This window comes from Medicago sativa, chromosome 4 (genome assembly GCF_051527215.1).
Source record: "Medicago sativa cultivar Bolivia chromosome 4, Bolivia_mono, whole genome shotgun sequence".
Taxonomy (NCBI): Eukaryota; Viridiplantae; Streptophyta; class Magnoliopsida; order Fabales; family Fabaceae; genus Medicago; species Medicago sativa.
In genome coordinates this window covers 96,042,711-96,064,703 of record NC_140752.1, presented here as the reverse complement: position 1 = coordinate 96,064,703, position 21,993 = coordinate 96,042,711, and the positions used below count along the sequence as shown (strand labels likewise).

The 21,993-nt window shown below is 34.4% G+C and overlaps 2 protein-coding genes across 4 annotated transcripts; both read left to right on the top strand.

Moving 5' to 3' along the window:
- Window positions 1-6,681: 6,681 nt before the first annotated feature.
- On the top strand, window positions 6,682-12,445 carry LOC146934205 (AT-rich interactive domain-containing protein 2-like). 2 transcript variants are annotated; one of them, XM_085706085.1, is made up of 4 exons: window positions 6,682-6,748; window positions 6,896-8,221; window positions 10,945-11,932; window positions 12,039-12,445. In XM_085706085.1, exons 2-3 carry the CDS (start codon window positions 7,295-7,297, stop codon window positions 11,902-11,904), a joined length of 1,887 nt encoding a protein of 628 aa, XP_085562211.1. In that variant the 5' UTR covers window positions 6,682-6,748; window positions 6,896-7,294; the 3' UTR covers window positions 11,905-11,932; window positions 12,039-12,445. The 2 variants fall into 2 exon arrangements, with proteins under 2 accessions (XP_085562211.1, XP_085562210.1); XM_085706084.1 differs by having other exon boundaries at window positions 10,945-12,445.
- Window positions 12,446-18,181: 5,736 nt separating this feature from the next.
- LOC146934204 (AT-rich interactive domain-containing protein 2-like) lies at window positions 18,182-21,842 on the top strand. Of its 2 annotated transcripts, XM_085706068.1 has the most exons (5): window positions 18,182-18,725; window positions 19,337-19,387; window positions 19,521-19,743; window positions 20,629-21,507; window positions 21,737-21,842. In XM_085706068.1, the coding sequence occupies exons 3-4, from the start codon at window positions 19,675-19,677 to the stop codon at window positions 21,472-21,474; spliced, it is 915 nt and encodes a 304-aa protein (XP_085562194.1). In that variant the 5' UTR covers window positions 18,182-18,725; window positions 19,337-19,387; window positions 19,521-19,674; the 3' UTR covers window positions 21,475-21,507; window positions 21,737-21,842. The 2 variants fall into 2 exon arrangements, with proteins under 2 accessions (XP_085562194.1, XP_085562193.1); XM_085706067.1 differs by lacking the exon at window positions 21,737-21,842 and having other exon boundaries at window positions 18,185-18,725; window positions 20,629-21,666.
- Window positions 21,843-21,993: the final 151 nt, after the last annotated feature.

The following is a 21,993-nucleotide window of genomic DNA, read 5'->3' as shown; positions in this document are numbered from 1 at the left end:
AGGCAAGTTGATCCGAAAGTCCTGCTGCTCCATGCCTCAAGCTCCCGTAAAAACAAGAAGTTACTTTGAAACACTGAGTTTGAAGTGCAGAAAGTGGGAGAGCCGGTTGATTGGTGCAAATTAAATAATTGAGGGTGTGCAAAGTAGTAGTAAAGCTGAATAATAGAGGGTAATATAGACAATTTCAGGGTGTGCAGGTGCACACCCTCACCAAGGGGTAGCTCCGCCCCTGATTACAGGCCTCATGATAACACGAAAGAGTTAGATATATGTCATATTTAAATGAAAAGATTACCCCTCTGAAACATATATCCATTTTTTATGTTATTTTTTACAGTGATACACATTTTTTAAATTAAATTTTCAAATATTTGAATTCTATAAATTAACAAAAAAAATGCAAGTAACTTAATGAAAAAATTGTTGAAAGGAAACCATTAAACGATTTTTTTTAAGGCAAATCAGTAAACGATTTTTAAAAATATTAAAAATACTGGTGGTTTATTGTTCTGATTATTTTTTTGCTCGTATTTCTTGCAGCGGTAAGTATTTTCTTTTTCTCTATTTGGTAGCGGATTACTGCTAGAATTTAGGTTTGGAGATTCAGTTATTTTTACTCTATTTCTGCTGAAGTGGAGTAATCTCCACGCATGCGATTTTTGTGCTATTTTTTCATTCCTTTCTTTTTGGTTGAATTTAATTTCTGATATCCTTTTTTATTTGATCAACAAAAAAAAATAATTTGTGATATTCTTTCAAGAAATAAAATATCAAATAAAAGATAGATATGATTAAATGTTTGTTATAATTCTCTAAGTTGCCGTAGGTAAAAAGATTTAAATTTAGATTTGTAACTATCCCCTCTCTCTCTCCCGTGTTTGTAGGGCAAAGAAATTACTATATATATATATATATATATATATATATATAGATGTTGATGAAGGTGAAGAGATGCGTCCAATTCTAATAGTTTTTTTTTTTTTTTTGAAGGATGTCCAATTCTAATAGTTAATTTTGGTTGCTGAGATAACCAAGGAAAATGCTATTTATCTAGAAAAATAGCATCAAAAATTTTTCAAGACACATGTTGCAAGTTTTAATTGCATGATTTATTTGTCCACTTCCTATTTTTCAGCCACACCTCCTTGAATTGTGGCAAATAGTGCATTGTGATTGGTTGCTTTTTATTCTTGAAGAATTCTTGATGTTTTTTTTCTACATATATAACATTGCTCGATAACCAATAAGATATGGGCGGTTGTTGCTGTTGTGCTTTTCGGGAGACTGAATTGAACCACCTGCTCACTACTATGTAACTATCCCCTTTCCTTTTTATAACAATTTTAATTTCATCATGCTTTTTCCTTTGTTTTTTAGAACTATTTTATACTTTTAATGATAAACTAACACACTAACAAATCATTGACAAACCAACAATGATAATACTTTTAACAAAAATTTAATAGTGGAACGTAATCGCATGAGTCGATGTCAAGCATTGCCATACATTGGACATAAGCCATATTTTTTATTGTAAGTGTTCGAGCATGCATAACTTTCAATAGATAGATAGATAATTAAATATAAGGTTTGGAAGATGTTTTAACTTTGGTTGAGTTATTGGAAAAATCTCAAGTATCATATATAGAATAAAGACGTAATTCAGTGTTAGTCCCACATTTTTACTATTTTGCGTATTTGACCTCCATAATTTTAACATAGTTTTGATCTCTTTATCATATTTTTGATCTAAAAAATTGATGATGTAATATGTTTAAGTTTATGGTCATATTTGTTTGTTTGATGAAAGAAACTGATCTTAAGAGATGAAATGTTTGAGTTTATGGCCCATATTTGTTAGAAACATCGAGTTGATCGTCCATTGGTATCTATAATGGGATTTTTGAAGTTGAAGGAAGGATTTTAATTATTCAACTTAAGGTACAATGGTAACATGCCAACATGGAAGGCAATAACCGTTAAGTGGACATCAAAAACTTGGATATATTATTTGGTCACATATTCAGAAATACTAATTGTTTAATTATTAATTTTTCTTCATTTTTCTGTTGTGTTTGTTTAAAAGATGTGTCTAAATGTTTGTGTTTTGTAAAAAAAAAAAAAAATGTTTGTGTTCACGATCAATTATTCCCTCTAACATGATTACTCTTTTGTTAAAGAAATTGATTTAAGCAAACAAAGATTAGTTTATTAAGTAGGGATACCTATATTGACACTAAGTGTTCTGTAAGCCGTGAAACTTGTAGTGACCTTGGTGAACTTACGAGAATTAACTCCCTTAAATTTTTATTAATAAAAAAGAAAGAAATTGATGTCAAATTGTCAATGCTTAGGATTAATTTGTTCTACTTGTAATAATGTGTTCAAGGCTACTTTATGTTTCTTCTCTCTCACCAGGATGTTCCCTCTGCTTTCTCCGAAAGGGGCTTGATTGATACTAATCTAGATACTTATAAACCACCTCCTGTTCCTCTCCCTTTCAATGGGACAATAGGCGTGGCTCAAAAAATTTGCTGTAACAAGAACAATAAATCCTTGCTTTCTATAAATTAAATTTAATTGAAGAAGAGGATACATATGAAGTTTATCCTGTTTTTGGTTGAAATGGAGGGTTGTTGATAGATACATATCTTTATATATATCTAAGCAGAATATGATGCTGAAAATCCAAAACTCACCACGCAATGTGGCCATGACTTTCACCTTGCTTGCATTCTGGAATGGATGGAAAGAAGTGAAACTTGCCCTGTTTGTGATATTTATAAATCTGGATTTCTTCGATGCAGGTTACTGTTTTCAGCACTCCCATTGATTAGTAAATATCATGATATCAACATAAGAGTTTTAAATATACTGCCTGATAGTTTTTGAGGCCAGGTTACAAATTAGTATGTTTTTCCTACTAGTCTGGAAAAGTGAGTATATGGTTGTTTTTGATTGTTTGGTTTTCTGCATTTTATGGAGTTTATTCCATTTTCCATGCAGAGTCTCTTGTCTTGGTTTCAGGAAATTAAATGAGTAATTGAGTAGAATTTTCATATTGTATAGTTTTCCGATTGCAACGTTACTAGGAGTACATAAGATGCATTGCATAGATTTAACTAGAGACATGTTTTTGAAATACAGAACGGTCAATATGATTTTTCTTTCTTCCCTTATTATTCTGATCGATTTCGATTTTGATTTTATAGACATTTGTCGAAGAACGATTGCATGCCCTCTCTTTCGTTGTTTTACGTACTTTCATCACTTATATTGAAATGACGTGCTATGATTATAAACACTCGAGCATATGAATGTCTTTCAAAAGTAGACTAATTATATGGCATACAAGTCATATAGGGCTTATAGTACCCAACTTTTATCAAGCGTGGGGTTGAGAGACTCCATGTTTTTTATCCGTCAGTGCATCGGTTAGTCTTGACATGTCTCCACATTCGACTGTGATGGTAATATAGCATCCACACGATTTTTACCCTAAAGGCTTGTTTAGTGGTCAAGATAGAGAGATATGGCAGAGTTGAATAAAGATGTGGGATGATATGAGCTCGATAACACTTTTTCCATCATGCTTTTGATGCACACAAGATGGTATATACGATAACATTATTTTACGGTATCATATTTTTTTTATATACATTTTATAAATATATAACGGTTAACTTATTCCACCTTAAAATATGAAGGAGAAAGTGAGCAAATATATTCTCTCATGCTTTTAACAAAAAAACTCAAGTTTTTCTTTTTAACTACTTAAATATGAGGGTATTAGTGTAATTTGGTGGTGTGAGTAAATATGCCCTTTTTTCTTCTCGATAAATTATAATGCAAATTACTCATAATGTCCTCAATTATAAAACCATTTACAAAAAAAAAATGTCTATCCCTAGATATAAGATCTTCTACAAATTTTTAGATGTATTCATTACAAATTTTCCAACTATACCCCTTATCAATACTATCAATTGTCTTGAAATTGAAATATCAACATCAAATGTATTTATACATAAGGAACAATTTAGTACTAGTTACATACTTTTAGACAACTTTATTACTCAATAACTTTTCTTAATATCATGATTTTTGTAAACTACTTCTATGTTGAGGGACGAAGAGATTATAATTTTCAAACTGGTAAAGAAACATCGACGTTTGTAAAAAAAAAAAGGTAAATTAACATTGACTTGAAATTACATTGAACCACTATGAAGTCGATGCTAGCTTTACACAAGTAAACAGAATCACTTCATAATAGTTTATGTAATCACAATAAGCACAAGAGCATTAATACATTATGTGATGATGTATTTAATCCCAAAGCTAACCCGATTGTAAGAGAAGAAGATCACAAATTCAAAGTGATTGAAGCTTACAGCGCATGGAAGCGTGAAAAGGGAAGAAATAACGAACCAAAGTTATTAAATAAGAGAAATCAGTAAAAGATGAAAGTTTGGGGATTGAGCAAGAAAATGAGAAATTGCTAAGGAGGGGATTGAGATATTACGGTAAAAAAAAATACTATTTCTGTAATGTCATTATGTCATGTAGATTCTTTAAAGAAATGTTTATTAAATACACGATAGAGTTTTTAATAAAAAAAATAAATTAGTGAGGGTAAACTTACTAATTTACTGTCCTCGCGAGCTTAGCTCAGTTGGTATGGACAATACATAAAATATGCAAGGTCCGGGGTTCGAACCTCAGCCACCACAAAAAAATTTTTTTACTAGTTTACTCTTTCATATTTTTAGGTAAGAGCATGTTAAAATCTCTCTAAGGAGTATAAACGTCCTCTCATCGAACTATTTCATTTGAATTTGATTTAAGACAATTCTTAAAACATATCCATTTTAAAGGAAACATTGTATGTCAAAATCCAACTTAAAAACTAATCTTATAGGCATTTCACTCTTACAAGCTTCAAGCTTGGGAGGTTGTGAACCATTACGTGAAACTCATCCAATTTCCTTAAGCATTTCAAATTTCAACCTTACATGTTTCATGCTTGTGAGGCTATGACATCCTGAAAACATCTCAACCCTTAACATAGTAGACCCAGGCCCATGGTTCAAATAGACTATGTCATATATGAGATACACATTTGCTTAGGGAGGGAGGGAGGGAGGGAGGGAGGGAGAGAGAGAGAGAGAGAGAGAGAGAGAGAGAGAGAGAGAGAGAGAGAGAGAGAGAGAGAGAGAGAGAGAGAGAGAGACGCACAAGAGGGGACAGTAACAATCCTCCATGTGTAGGTGACCATGATAAGACCCAAGTCGAGGATGATCGTTGGTACCTCATCTCTACATATATGGACTAAAGGATGAAACCATAAACTATTCACTTTTTACCACAATAATACTAAACACTTAGACTTTGATCACGACATATTGTCAACAAGGTCTCCCTATAATCCTTACCAAGAACACTATGTTTGATTTATATATGACTTGACCTAGATCTATTTAGAGTCAATTTGAAATTACAATTTTTTTTTTATGTCATAACAATCTTTTAAGACATGATCAAATACATCTTTTTATGTTTGATTTTTTTTTTTTTGCAGTTCTAAATTGACATACATCTACTCAAATCCATATTGAAATTATAAAATCTAATAAGTCATTTTTTAAAAATCTTTTATTCTAGAACATATAAGAATTTATTTGTCAAAATAATCATTTAACACGTGACCAAAAATATTCTCTTAAGTTTGACTTATCGCAACTCTGACTTGATCTAGATCTAAATATATATGATATGAAATTACAAAATATTATCGGTCATTACACTTTTATATCATGCTTTTAATATAAAAACTTTTTCTTATGGCATATGTTAAACAACCTAAATGTAGAATTTTTTTCTTAAATTTTGTGCATTCAATTAATTAAAAGTAGAAAGTAGAAAAGTTAAATTCAAATGCATTAATTAAAACAAAATATTTCTACTTTTGACTCATTAACTTGTGCCTTAAGGGTACATGTTAACATTTCCCTTTAATATATATCAGACTTTGCCAATGAATATTGGTTTAATTGGTAAGGAGATTAGTCATACTACGCATGGGCGTTTGCTCAAGTCTTTCTGCCATCGTGATGACCTCTTTAGCGAGTGATCTATAAATATCTCTGCCAACGCCCTTTGAACTTCGAGACTCATGCATACCCTGAGTCTACGAGACCAAGCTTTGAGTCTTTTAAAATACGTAAGAGTTTATGTAAAATGATTTTTTGAGACCCGACCAAGTACATTCTCTTGTCTTGGTTTATTGTAGTCCTGATTAACCTAGATGTAAGAAAACCCTATTTAAAATTACAAAATCTTAAAATTTTTATTTTTATTTTGTATTTTAACCTAAGTTTGATTTAGGAAATGAATTTGCAGTAATTGTGTGAAGTAGTTATTCATCTTGACTATTTGATTTAAAATCGATGTATGACATGATTTATATTTGATTTAATGATTCTATAATCTCAACCGTCAGATCTCAAAATCTGACAGAGAATAACCATAGCTACATAATTCCGTGGTTTCTCAATTGTAGCGCATCCAGATCTATTTTGACCTAATCGATTCGGGCTTTATCGGATCGGACCAAAACGGGTCTGGCCCACCCAAACACAAACCCTAGTATTTAGCACACGATAAAGGAACAATAACAACAATTGGTTTTGATGTTTTGATGTCATAAAAATTTTTGTTGGGAGGAGTTCTAAGAAATAGAATGAAGGTAAGAGAAGCAGCCCGAGAGAAGATAGGGATTTTATTCTCACAATCTCTCAAACCTTTTAGTCATTTATTTTCGCGCTGTGTTAGGTTTTTTCATCTTTTGTATGAAAACTCAAATTCAACTATTTTATTTTTCTTCCATTTGCAGCATTGAAATTCAGCACCAGCTAGTACCAACACCGTCACAATCAATTATCAATAATTTTCAGGTTTCAGCTTCGATCTTGTAACTGTATCTGTCATGAAACCCTTCATTTCATTGTTGTCACCGCCATTTTTGTAATTGTATTAGTTTTCAGCTATAGGTCTTGATTATCAGGTAAATCTGCCAAATGGTCATAACCCTTCATACCCTTTTATCAATTTTGTGTATACTCATTCATCAGTGTATGTAAATGTTATTTCTTTATCAGATTTCACTGTAAATTGTTGTATTGTGTCTGTACCATCAACATATACAAAAGGGCTAGCTAGGTTTTTTTTTAGCCTTATTTATTTGTGATCAAATTCAAAAATTTTAAGCATAGAAACAGAGAGTCAGACGTTCATGGCAAACGGGTCTTTCCTTGATCGTCTAGACGCTGAATTTCATGGAAACGGCGGTTGTATTGTTGAGTATCGGGCTGATCGTGACAAAGCTAAACAGAAATCTTTGTTTTGTCAAATTTTTTCGGTTTACCTAAAGGAGAATTGTAGTAGAGGCATTGTGAGGCCAATGCCGGTGATGCTCGGAGATGGTCCGTTGCTTGATTTATATCAACTGTTCTTCCTTGTGAAGGAAAAAGGTGGGTATGATGCGGTATCGAGAAAAGGGTTGTGGGATTCTGTGATAATTGAAATGGGTTTTAACCTTCATGTTTTGGCATCCGTGAAATTAGTTTATGAAAAATATCTGAGTGATTTTGAAGGTTGGCTCAGCAAAACATTCGAAGAGAGGAGTTTGAAAAATGGGAATCATGGGTATTTGAATTCATTGCCGATAGATCTAGAAAAAGAATTTCGAAGCCTTTTATGCTCAAATCTAAAGGACAACGATGATGATTTTGTCCCGTTAGAATCAAGTAACATCATAAAGCGCATTGAATTTGTTAACCACAAGAGTGATGGTTATTTATTGGACACTAATTACCAAAATAACAAATGGGAGGGTGTCCAAAATGTTGACGGTGATGATATTGATGATGACGAAAAATTCGGCAATGGTGTTGAGGATTATCTAGCTGCCTCTTGTGTGGAAATCTCTGAGAAGGAATATAATTCTCGCAAACGTAAACGGGAATCGATATCAGGAATGGTGAACTGGACACGGCATATCGCAAAACATCCGTTTGATCCTGTAGCTCCACCATTACCAGAACCATCAAGGTGGAAGGAGTATAAAGGAGGCGAGGATTTTTTTGTTCAGTTGCTGAGGGCAAGGGATGTTCTGTCTGTGAGAAAGCAGGCTGAACCAAATGGTGGATCATCTTCCCAGGTATACTCCCGATGCCATAATTATTTTATACAGGATTTTACACATTGGATTTTTTGTGTTGTTCCATATCCTGAACCTGAATGGCTAGTTATCTTTTTATTGTATTTATGATTACCATTACAATGCACTTAATTCTGCATGTGTAATAAATATGTACTCACAAGCCATTGGTTTCTTTCCAAAATCTCAGCTTGCTAACTGCTAAAGGTTAACACAATAATAACATACTCCATCCGGTCTCATATATAAGACAAGATTCCTTTTTTAGGTTCATCGATTAATTAATGTATCTAGCCTGCATTATAAACCAGATACGTTAATTATTCAATGAATCTAAAAAAAGAAACTTTTCTTATATATGAGACCGGAGGGACTACAGGAATTGGATAGCTTTGGCCCAGTCTACAAAATGACCGCTCTCATAGTTACAACTCTAGCCTAGGCACTTCAACAAAAGAAAGATATCATGGTCAAACATTAAATAAAAATCCATCTTTATCAACAAGTGAGAAAAAAATTATTTGCATTATGAAATTTCCATTCAGAACTGTAACTGCACTATTGAGCCTGGTTTTCAGTAGAATACATGCGAGTTGTATATCGATTAGAAACAAAGCAAAGAACCCAATCAATACCAATTAATGTGCCTATCTATGTTGGATAGGGATCGCAATATGAATCTCGATTCATTGGGATGAATTATGAATCACAACTTGCCCCGAAGTTGCATGATTCAGATTCTGCTGCGGGCGCAACCTTGAAATGGACAGGGTCGCCCAACTAAAACGGCTGTCAGGGTTATTTCCCCCCTAAATCACACGATTCACATTATGCTCCAGCATGCAAACTGGTTTGTAAAAAGCTTGTCAGTGTTTTTTTTTTTTTTTTTTTAATGTGACAAAATCAACAAAAATCACGTATTCCAAATAATCCAGGTTTGAATCACATTGAAGAGCTCTAGCACACTATGTTTTTGCGCCGTCTCCCCATTTTTTTCTTCTTCTTGGCTTATGTCATTTGTTTTTACTTAAAAATACCATATTTTTGTTTGGTTACATATCCGATGATTCATAATCAGATTCAATTCACAATCTGGGAAATAGGTCTTCCGAATTCACAGTTTAAATCTTGATTCGATAACCATGTTATTGAGTTTACTCCAAAGAGAGTGTGCCTTTACATAATGGCGAGTTTGCTCCCTTGTTAACTTGTGGTCACGGGATCAAGTCTTTGAAGTAGCCTTTACACTCATAAGGTAAAGCTGCATACTCTGATCCTATCCTAATCCTGCAATGGTGTGAACCTTTTGCATTAGAACTTAACTTAGAGTCAGGGGAATGGAAGGGAATTTCACATACTACCTATAAATAACTTATAATCAAGTATGTATCACAAGGTGTGGGTTTTCCTGTACAAGTTCAAGTGAAAACGAGGGCTGATTTGGCAAATGAAAATAATAAATTAGTAATGTCCAGGTTCTACCTAACTTTTGTAACCCTAAATTGAACTGCAGTTGACCTGTTTATTTGTTAACATGTTCAACTTGAATTGGGTAACTCAAATTTGAACTGCAAGATTTACTATTCACACGCACACACCCTCAGAGAGAGATAAACTTTTAACATTCACATAAAAAATACTATTTTCTTAACGAATTACAAAATTTAATGAATATATAAGTTAATTCGTTAATTTTACTCTTGATACAGACTTCCTTTTGAACTTGTCTTTAAGTTTTATGCCTTTGCTTCTCTGGTTATGTTACTTTCTAAACTTCTGGACTGACTATGACTGTTATTTTCTCATTTTTTGTAACTTGAACTTGCTGTGCCGTAATGCCATGTGTACCCACCAATACCACCCTTATGATATGATTGACTACATGGAAAACAATGGCATAATGTCCTATCATTAATAATGTCTAATGATAGGTTATTTAAACTCAAATCCTTCTAATAATTTAGGTTATAGTTTTCCATGGTCTCCCTTTACCTCTAACTATTCAATTACCGTCTATATGGGTCTAACCTTCTTACTAATGCTTTTGCTGGTCTTTTCTACACATGAAAAAACCACCTAAGGAAAGATTGTACCAATTTCTGCATGATAGATGTTTACCCCAATTTTCTCCCTAATGCTTTCATTTCTAAGGGTATTTGTGAAAATCAATTTTGCTATGCTTTGTGGAAAATATGGTAATTCAATATTTAGAAATAATTGAGACAGTGAAATCTGTTGTTTCAAAGTGGTGCAGCATAGTCAACTTAAAATTCTGGATCGTAGCTCTATCATTGCCTGTGATGATAATGTCGTTGTCATCTGCTATACCAATCTAGTAAATGCAACGTCTAGGGGAAGAGTGGTAGAAGAATACAAAATGATTTGCCTCACAGAGTCAAGTTGCTTGATGACTTATATTATAGCTATTTTTTTTGCTGCACTATTAACTCAATTTAATTCCATTAGTCACTTTTATGGATTTGTATAAAGCACAGGAAAGGTGAGTGACCATTCTGATATGCACTGGGTCAAACTGTATTTAATCCTTGTAATTCCCTATCCTCAATAGGTTCTTCATTGAATCACTGTAATATTTATTACTTTGATATCAAAACATTGAGAAAGGCTTTTTTTAGTAGACAATGTCTAAAAGATGAAATTTTATTTATCAAGTGTTATGTGGTAAAAATCTACTGAATTTTCTGCATATGTATGCTTTGCAGAAGGTGAAGATGCATCCTGCCATGTATGAGGATCATGTTGCTCTTAGTCACCAAGGTACAGTGAAATTGAGATATAGTGAAAGGCTTCCTGTCTCTGTTAAATCTCGCTGTCTTTGCTGCAATTCATGTTCTGGTAAGGGAAATAAATTGCACGGTTCAGTCAATATGGAGTCAGAAATATGTCCTCTGGAGAAAACAACAGCCAAACCAGACGTCGTCACTGAAAAGAAAAAATCAACTGCCAAACCAGATGCAACTGAGAAGAGAAAATCAACTGCCAACCCAGATATTACTGAAAAGAGAAAATCTGAGCCATCTATGGATGATGATTTTCGTGAAAAGCTTGTTTCTGTAGGTCACCTTTTCCAAGCGGAAGTTCCAGAATGGACTGGTGTAGTTTCTGAGAGTGACTCTAAATGGTTAGGCACACAAGTATGGCCTGTTAAAGATGATTCAAAACCTACTACCGAAACAGATCTTGTTGGGAGAGGAAGACGAGGAAAGTGTAGCTGCAACGTTCAAGGTTCTGTTGACTGTGTCAGATTTCATATTGCTGAGAACAGGATGAAGCTGAAGCTTGAATTGCATTCCGTGTTTTATCATTGGGGATTTGATAAAATGGGTGAGGAAGTTTCACTTCGATGGACAGCTGATGAAGAAAAGAGATTTAAGGATGCAATGAGGTTAAAATTCCCCTCCCAAAACAAGTCTTTTTGGAACAATCCATCCAGATACTTTCGAAACAAGGCAAGAAAAGACATGGTGAGCTATTACTTCAATGTATATCTTATTCAACTAAGAAGCTATCAGAATCGAGTGACTCCGAAGACTGTTGACAGCGATGATGACGAAGTTGAATTTGGATCTTTTGGTGATGGTTTTGGGAGGGAAGCTATCAAGCATCCATATATGGATTGCTTGGAGTGTTCAGAGAACAAGCAATGCTTTGACTTTGAGTAGACAAAGAAGTGCGATAAGCCATTTTGAGGTTTGAGAAAATGTCTTCTTGGATCAGACTTTTATACGATTCTCTTTCTACTTTCTCCTTGTGCAGGAATGCATCCCTTTCACTAGGAAATTTTGGTGTAATATAGATGGAGATAGAAGAAAGAACCAGCTAGAAGAGGAGTGGTTGATGCGTTGGAACTTGGAAAGCCACTATGGACATGTTCTAAATCTTGACTAGAACTTGTAGAAGCTGCTGTTAATTTTGTTTGACATGATTATGTTGTAAAATGGCAGTCTATTGGGTGCTCCTTGAAGGGTGCACAGTTAGCGCTGCAAGACTCCCCCCCTTAAACTTTTTTCCCTTTTGGTTTTCATTAGTGCTGTAAAACTCGTTTTTTCCTTCACCTTTTGGACAGCATTTGTGCTGTAAAACTATCGTTCAGTCGGAGCACTTTCAAGTTTATGGTTTTAGTAGGTAAGTTGTAAATTAAATTTACAAATTTTATTTGTGGCAGGTCTTTGACTTTGAAATAGAACAAATTTTTTCTCTTCATGAAGTATTTTATACTAGAAAAAAATTACCATTTTTTGTTGTTGTTTTCCATAGATCTCCAATGAAGGTAATCCTATTTGAGTCTGAGACCCTAAATGTGTGTTTATTTCCCAACTGAGTTAGCACATTGTGGGAACCTAGCCTCTTTGGCATTACCACGTGGAACCCTCTTGATAGCAACTTTCCTTTCCTTATCTTTGGGGGATTTCCTCCCTTCTCCAGTCCTATCCCTACTGCCTCTCACCTTCTACCATTAGTCACCACCAACATCTGCATTTTAACTTTCCATTGACCAGTTGTTTGTATTTCTATGACCGTGAGAAACGAGTTACAACTGCTCATAAAAGGAAAATTGTGAATATACCTAATAAAGCAACCAGGATCTTTTTTATCTTTTTCTTAACCCTTAGTTATTGGAGAGGGGAAGGGTAAAAAAGCTTAGTTTGTCCCTTGTATGGCATGTAATTCTGTGGTCAATTTGGAAGGCAAGAAACAACTATTTCAATAATAAGGTTCTATCGGCGGCGGATGTGGTAGAGAACATTAAGGTGTTGTCGTGGCATTGTGCCCTTGGTAGAGGTACTTCGTCTACGTGTGTGTTCTACGAGTGGGAGTGGAACCCAGTAAATTGTATGGTGAGGTAGTTGGGTTTAATCGGTCTAGTTGTTTTATACTTCCACTGTTTCAAAATGAATGTCGTTTAAGGTTGTTACACACGTATTAAGAAATGCAATAATGTTGTTCAAAGATATGACACAAACGCAAAGTGTTAAGCTGCAAACAATAAAACACAAACACAAAGTGTTAAGCTGCAACTTGGTTGGTTTTACTTGTGTGTTGTTAGCTTTGACTCGTGTCATCACAATAATAGGTTTGATCATTAATAGTCTAAAGTGATGATGTAACATGTTGAAGATGTTTTTGAGTTAAGTTATGTAATGTATTGATCATTAATGTGTTGCGATTTGTCTATTATTTTATCACTTGGGTTTATGTAATGTGTTGAAGTTTATGTAATCGGTGATGTTAAAGTTAATGAAATTAGATGTTGAAGTTAATGATTTGTTCTTTATTTTACTAATACAAATTTTGGTCTTAATTGTGTTACTCATACAAATGAGATGTTTAAACCTTTTGAAATCAAATGAGATGTTGAATCAACCAAATATAGGCATTCAAAATAACAAATATAGATAACCAAACCAAATATCACCATTCATAGATACCAACAAAAGGTAAGATTACAACCATAGTTAATACCACAAAATCATCAAACATAAAAGAAATATCAGACATCTAGAGTTGATTACCAAAAGCATTCAAAGTAAAATTACATCCATTGAGAGTTAATCATATTAAGGTACTCAAAATAATGCTAAATCTAAGATTTTGGTTTCCTTGTCTGTATCTTTGTCCTTGCTGATATTGTAGAAGTTTGAACTTCCTTGAACAAAGACAATGTTTTTGTTTGATTTTGTTGCATTTTGTGTGGGCTGGGATGAAGTGCCAACTTTCCTAATTTTTGTAGGTTATTGTTGCTTTTCACTTCCACCTGGATTGAGCTAGAATGCGGATTGGAGGATTGCAAATTTAGCAGTTGCAACACATGTTGTTTTGGCCTTCTTAGTAGTTTTAGCAGATGAATATTTAACATTTGCAGCAGTTGAAGTAGATGCATTATGGATATATGTTGCAGGTTGGGCTAGTGATACATTTTGGGTCTGTGTTGCAGGTTGGGCATGTTATCCTTGTCATTGGCTTTGGCCAAATATACCAGAGTGTTACTTTTCTCACCCTACTGTGTTCTCATGCGCCCTGTAAAAATTCCAAAATTACCCCTGGTCCGGAAAATAAAATCCAAACCAGATTATTAGCGTTTCCGGAAACTAAAATCCGGACAAAAACGATATGCAATTTTGTGTCTTTCTTTGATGTCAAGGGTCTCTGTTGATCGTTATATAACCCCCACATAAGCTGCAATGCAATTGCAGGGGTCATATGAACGGTCAACAATGACCACGAGACCACAGACACACCTAAAAAACTAATTTTTTTTAAAGAAAATGTAAGAAAGGATGTGAAGTGAAGAATGAAGGAAATTGTTGAAGATCCGAGTCTTTTTATAGCCTTAAACAAGTCCAAGGTCATAAGTTCATTCAATAAAGACGTTTTTTAAATGTTAACCTCCAAAAATGCATTAATGGCTCCACTAACCGGCCAAATCTTTGGTGAAACGGCACCGGCCAAAATAAACTGAGGGGTTACGAATTTTATATTCCGGACTACATGAACGTTGTCCGGATTATAAAATCCCGAATGTCCCTCACCCCACAGAAGGTGCGCAACTTCCTTCAGTTTGCCCCAATATTGTAAAAATTTGGATTACATAATCCGGAAACCATTAGATTTGTCCGGATTATGAAATCTAAACTGCACCAGTTTGTTTTGGTCGGTGGTCTGCACCACAAGAAACACGTTTTCAAAGGTTTTTACCAGCATTAATGGCTGGTAAAACTCCTCTGAACACGTTTTTGACCAAAATTAATGGCTAGGCAATTTGTTTTCCTATAAATAACATCCAAACTTTCACATTTCTTCACACCATCACACTTTATCCTCCTCTTCCTTCTTCACAATGTGTTTTCATCGTTGGATTTTCATAAAACGAGGCTACTTTGAAAACTCAGGGGTTATATGACCAGTCAACGGGGAAGGCAACGCGTTAAAACGAAGCACAGTTTGTCTGGGTGTCAGGTTGACCATCAAGGTCTCTTTCACCCTGAAAACAAACCTTACCTAAGTAGACCCCCCCCCCCCCCCCCCCCCCCCAATTTGACAAACCTTCTTGGAGTAAAGTTAGATTTAGCATTACTCCAGGGAGACAGGTTTTCTGGTGGTTTTTTTTATTTTTATATATATTAATAAAATGAGCTTGTTTTAAGATCTTAGGAGATTAGAAATAGTTTTAGGTTCTTATGTAATAAGTTTAAAATGCTTCAACATTATTGTAATTATTATTCATATATTAATAAAATGATTTCTTTTTATCTTTGTGTTCTTTTTAATTCTTTTTTTTTTTTTATGTTTATTTGCATTTTATTTTACGAATTTGAAAGGCTAAAATAAAAAAGTTATGGAAAAGGAGCATTTCGGATTTTAAAATCCGGAAAATCCTAACAATGTAATTCGGAAAACAAAATCCGGACAGGTGTATTTTTGGAGAAAAAAATAGGGCGCGCGAGAAATCTATAGGGTGGAAAAAGTAATACTCAATATACCATTTCAACTATTCCTCCGTCATCACTTAGAACCTTCAAGTCTTCACCCATTTTGCACCACATTTCTTTAACTTCATCGTATTTCATCTCCTTTTTTAATTCACAACTTCAAAATATCTTCAAAAGCTAAACAAAAATATATTATATGGTCAAAATCTAAACCCTAACCAAGACAAGAGAGGGATCACAATATAACATTTAATTAAATAGTTAAATGCACTTTTGCCCCTTACCATTTGACTGAATTTCGATTTACCCCTTGCAATTTTTTATTTATTTTAACCTTGTAATTTAAAGATTATTCTCTTTTAGACCTTTGTGACATCAATTTACAGAATTAAAGGTACCTTTGCCCTCATGTGACTGAAAGTTGTTGTCATGAGGGGTAACCTTGGCGCAACTGGTAAAGTTGTTGTCATGTGACTGAAAGGTCACGGGTTCAAGTCCTGGAAACATCCTCTTGTGTAAAACAGGGTAAGGCTGCGTACAATACACCGAATGGCGGGACCCCTTCCCGGACCCTGCATATGCGGGAGCTCTAGTGCACCGGGTTGCCCTTAAAGGTACCTTTGCCCTCAGTCATTTGGGCGAATTTCAGTTTATCCAATAGGTACGAAATACGGTCGAGGTAAAAATAAAGTTCGAATTAAAAGTACTATTGCCCTATGTTATTGCACAATAATCAACAGGTCAACAATTGCAAGATCAGAATCTACCTTCTTGTCTAGGGTTTTCAAAATTTCCCCATTTTCTCCCTCTATTCTTGCCAAACCTTTATTTTTTTTTTGTTTACCGTCAATTAGCTTAATGACTAGAAATTCACCTTTTTAAGTTGAATAATTGGTAAAATCTGGAGTTCGAATCCTGACCCCAGTATATATAATGTAATGCTCATATCAACAGAGTTATGCCCACGGGGATAGTCTAGCCTTGATTTCTAACTGATGAAGATGAAAATAACAATGTTATAACACGCTCGAATAACAAAATATTGTTTTTAGTGTCATGTCACATGTAACACCCAAGGCTGACGAGGATGGTGAATGGTCGTCGGTGCACAAGACACGACAATGAGCGGCTCCCGACAACTTTTAGACGAACCGAATCACACCAGAATGAGATGGATCCCGAGGCCGTGCAGGTATGTGACTACATGGTTGAAGGAAAGCTTATAAGAATTATTTGGTACTATCTATATCAACCAGATGCATCTTCTTTTTGGTAGCCCATTCCACAAGAACTCTACAGTTAAGCGTGTTTGACTTGGAGTAATTTTTGGATAGGTGACCTATCGGTAAGCGTGTGAGTGAGGACAAAACACGCTAAAAAGACTCGTGTTTGTCTGAAATGTTACAAGTTTAACAAACATATTAGCTTTTTTACAACGAATAGTCAAACTAAAGGAAACAAGACTTTCATAGAAAAAAATGAGCAATTTAAAAATGTAAAATTCATGTATATATCGCCGAAACAACATTGTTAAATTTTAAAGAATATCTGTTAAATTTAAAAAAGGAAACAACATATCTGTTAAATTTTAAAGAATACATGTAAATCGCCGAAAAGAAAAGTTTTTCATTTGATCTAGTTATATTCCATGTTTACTAATAACAAAGGACAAAACAAACACCAACGAAAGAGAAGAGCAAGAATGTCTTCCCCAAGGTAAACGCCGTGACATGGATTTGATGAAGATATCTGAAACTAAAATTGATTTTTTTTCCTTTCTTTATGAATTTGTAATCTTTTTGTGATTGGGTTGCTGTGAATCAGGATGATGATTGATTACAAAGTCGAGATGATCAATGATGGCATGCAACAATTCTTTCTTGAATTCCATTGCCCAAAACACAGTAAGTTTCTATCAATTTTCCCCCCCTTTTGTTTCATCATTGATTATAATTGATACAACTTTTTCTTTGTGCCAATTGAAATGTCTTCCTTTAGTACTATAGATTGTATATGTCTGAATTAAACGTGTGATGTTGTCTGTTTGGATTATGTCTTGTAACTGTGTAGCTTACTTGTTTGCTCATTTTCCTCAATGAGGATGAATTGCATTAGGATCTATGACTGTTTACTCCAAGAGAAATTATTTTTATACATCAAAATTTTGATGTCGAATAAGCGTACTTTCATTTGTGTTTATTTATGACATGTGCGTAAGTTGCAGAAGGTAAAAAGTTAAGAGAGTGATAGAGTTGAGCATATAAAGCGTCGCATACCGTGTTTGTATTTTGATGCTCAAATAACACAATTGTGACTTTAGAGGGCGAACTGAAGTGGTTTTATCTTCTTCTCTTTGTTATCACTCACTTTTATTACAACTCATTGCAGGTCCATATCAAGAAGGTGTATGGAAGATAAGAGTGGAGCTACCTGATGTTTATCCTTATAAGTCTCCTTCTATGGGTTCTGTTAATAAAGTTTACCATCCTAATGTTGATGAAATGTGAGTTTTTCATTGTATTCTAAGGGACACCAAAAGATTTTTAAGAAGTAAGTTTAGGGTTCAAACCCTGGAAACAAACATGACTACTAACTTAATAACATTTTCCTATCAAAAAAAATGATTCCTTGTTTATTGTCATTTTAAATCTTTTAAACTTTTACGAGTTAGATCTTTTAAAGTCCAGTTTAAAATTACAATCTTACAAGTCATTATATTTTTATATTGTCTTTTAAAATATACACGGTTTTCATGTCAAAATCATCTTTCAAGATTTGACCCAATACATTCGCCTCAGTTTGATTATTGCATACCTGACTTAACCAGGTCAGACTTTATTTGTATTTATTTTTTTTATGAGAAAAAAGTTTAAAGAGAGTTAGAGCTCCGAGGGCTCACTAGGGTCAGGGCAGGCCTCAATGCTCGCTAACTAAGTTGTTTGCAGATCACCAACCAAAGAGGTCCTCACATTGGCGGTGGGAGTTGAACTGATGACCTTGCGGATGTGTCAATTCTTTACCAACTGAACTGAGCCAATCTTCATTGGCACTAGGTCAGACTTTATCATAATTGAAAATTTTTAGCGACAGCATAACAATGACTAGTATATATATAAGGAAAAAATTGTGTTGATTATACTTTTCTCTATCCACACATTATTTTATTATTATAGTTTCATTTACTTTTGTAACTTTTAATATAGTCTTTTAAATTCAATTTTAAAATTACAAAGTCTTGTAATGCATTATATTTTTATAGTCTTCAAAATATATATGACTCTTATATGTCAAAATAATCTTTTAAGATCTGACCTAATACACCCCCCCTAAGTTTGATTAGGGAATGGATTCAGCGCAGTAACTGCGTGACAAAGTTACTCACCTCAACCATCTGATTTAAAATTGATGGATGAGATAATTTGTAAACGATTCAGTGAATCTGTAATCTTAACCGTCTGATCTCAAGTAAATGGTCAAATTTACCTACATTGTGTATCTGTATGGTTTCTCAAATGCAGTGAATTCAAGTCCATTTTTTTATCGTAGGTTTGACTTTACCTAATCGATGTGGGATTTATCGGGCCGTATTAAAATGGGTCCAGCCCACCCAATTAACAACCCTATTATAAAGGGACAACAACAACTAATGTTTGATGTTTTTTAGGTCAAATTTTTTTTGTTGGGAGGGAGTTCAAAGAAGGAGAATGAAATGAAGGTAAGAGATGTAACCTTAGAGAAGAGGAGGGTTATATTCTCATAATCTCTCAATCTTTGTCGTTTATTTTCGTGCTGTACTTTTCATCCTTTTGAATTTTTCCTAATATTCAGCTCAATTCTTTCATTTGCAGCTTTAATTCTCGCAAACGTAAACGGGAATCGTTATCTGGAACGGTAAACTGGACGAGCGCTATTGCAATACATCCGTTTGATCCTGTTGCTCAAACATTACCAGAACCGTCATAGTGAAAGGAGTATAAAGGAGGCCATAACTTTTTTGTTCAGATGCTGAGGGCAAGAGACGTTCTGTCGATGAGGAAGCACGCCGAACCAAACAGTGGATCATCTTCAAAGGTATAATTTCAATGCACATAATGATTTTATACATGATTTTGCACATTGGATATTTTGTGTCGATTCATATCCTGAACCAGATTGTTTTCACATGAATGACTACTTAACTTTTGATTGTAATTTATGATTAGCATTTCAGTGTTTAATAAATAAATGTATAATCGCAATCTATCGGTTTCTTTCCTAAAATAATATATGTAAATTCCAAAATCTCAGCTTGCTAACTGCTATAGGTCAACAAGAGTTAATACAATTATAATAATATAGGGGAGATTGGATAGCTTTGGCCCAGTCTATAAAATGACCACTCTCAAAATTACAGCTCTAACCTAGGCACTTCACAATAAGAAAGATATCATGGTCAAACATTAAAAGAAAATTCCATCTTTATGAACAAGTGAGCAAAAGATCAGTTGCATTATGAAATTTCCAGTAAGAACTGTAACTGCACTATTGAGCCTGGTTATCAGTAGAATACATGTGAGTTGTATATCGATTAGAAACAAATCAAAGAATCCAATCAATACCAATTGATGTGTGTATCTATTTTGGATAGGGATCACAAAAAAACCTAAACTTAGTGTTGTAAACATGAGACTGTTGCGATAAATGGGTGGTTACAGAAGACTAGTTTGGATTAGAAACACAGTTTAGAGAAAAAAATTGGGGTAACTCCCTTGCAGAAAAGATAGTAGAGTCTCCCGTCTTAGTAGTTCGAACGTACATATAGAATAATGGGTTAGTAACTTGAAATAACATCATTGGTCATCTTTGTTCTGTTTTTTTATTTTTTATTGCCACTCTGTTGATTCACATGATCCCATTAGTCACTTTTATGGATTTTTATAAAATCTGCTGAATTTTCCAAAACTGTATGCTTTACAGAAGGTGAAGATGCATCCTGCCATGTATAATAATCCTGTTCCCCTTGGTCACCAAGGTAGAGTGACATTGAGACGTAGTGAAAGGAGGCCTATCTCAGTCAAACCAGATGTCTTCATCCAAAAGAAAAAATCAACTGCCAAAGCAGATGTGACCAAAAAGAAAAAATCTGAGCCATCTTGGGATGATTCTCGTGAAAAGCTTGTTCATGTAGGTCGTCTTTTCCAAGCAGAAGTCCCGCAATGGACCGGTGTAGTTTATGAGAGTGACTCTAAATGGTTAGGCACACGGGTATGGCCTGTTAAAGATGATTCAAAACCTACTACAGAAACAGATCTTGTTGGGAGAGGAAGACGAGGAAAGTGTAGCTGCAATGCTCAAGGTTCTGTTGACTGTGTCAGACTTCATATTGCTGCAAACAGGACCAAACTGAAGCTTGAATTGGGTTCTGCATTTTACCATTTGGGATTTGATAAAATGGGCGAAGAAGTTTCACTTCGATGGACAGCTGATGAAGAAAAGAGATTTAAGGATGTGATGAGGTTAAAAATCCCTTCCCAAAACAAGTCTTTTTGGAACAATCCATCCATATACTTCTTTCAAAGGAAGACAAGAAAAGACATGGTGAGCTATTGCTTCAATGTATATCTTATTCAACTAAGAAGCTATCAGAATCGAGTGACTCCGAAGACTGTTGACTGCAACAATGAGGAAGTTGAATTTGGATCGTTTGGTTATGGTTTCGGGATGAAAGCTATCAAGCATCCATCTATGGAATTCATGGAGTGTTCAGAGAACACACAATGCTTTGATTTTGAGGAGACAAGACAGTGTGATAAGCCATTTTGAGGAAGAACTTGTAGATTAATTTTGTTTGACATGGTTAGTGCTGCAAGACTTTTATTCCCCTCGTTTGGACGGCATTTGTGCTGTTAAACTTTGTTTTTCCTTTTCAACAGCATTCGTTTAGTCGAAGCGCTTTCAAGTTTATGGTTTTATTTAGATATTTGCAAGTTAAATTTACAAATTTTATTTGTGGCAGGTCTTTGACTTAGGAACAAAATAACTTTTTTTTTTTTTTTTGCTTTTCATGATCATTGTTCTACTACAGAGCATTCATCAGCTTGTTATCGTTGTGCTCAACCTTGGAGACCGTTGTTTTATCATTTGATACTTCCTTACCTTTCATATCTAGTTCTTTTGTGACTTCTACTAAAGTCACCATATCTAGGTAAAATTTTTAGTTTTGACAGCGTTGATGGCTGGGCCCTGTTTTCTATGAGGTGTTTTTTGTGGAAAGATAAGTTTTGATGAAGATCCAAAACATAAGCATCTTACAAGCTCGGATATGTAAAATTGTAGTACGAG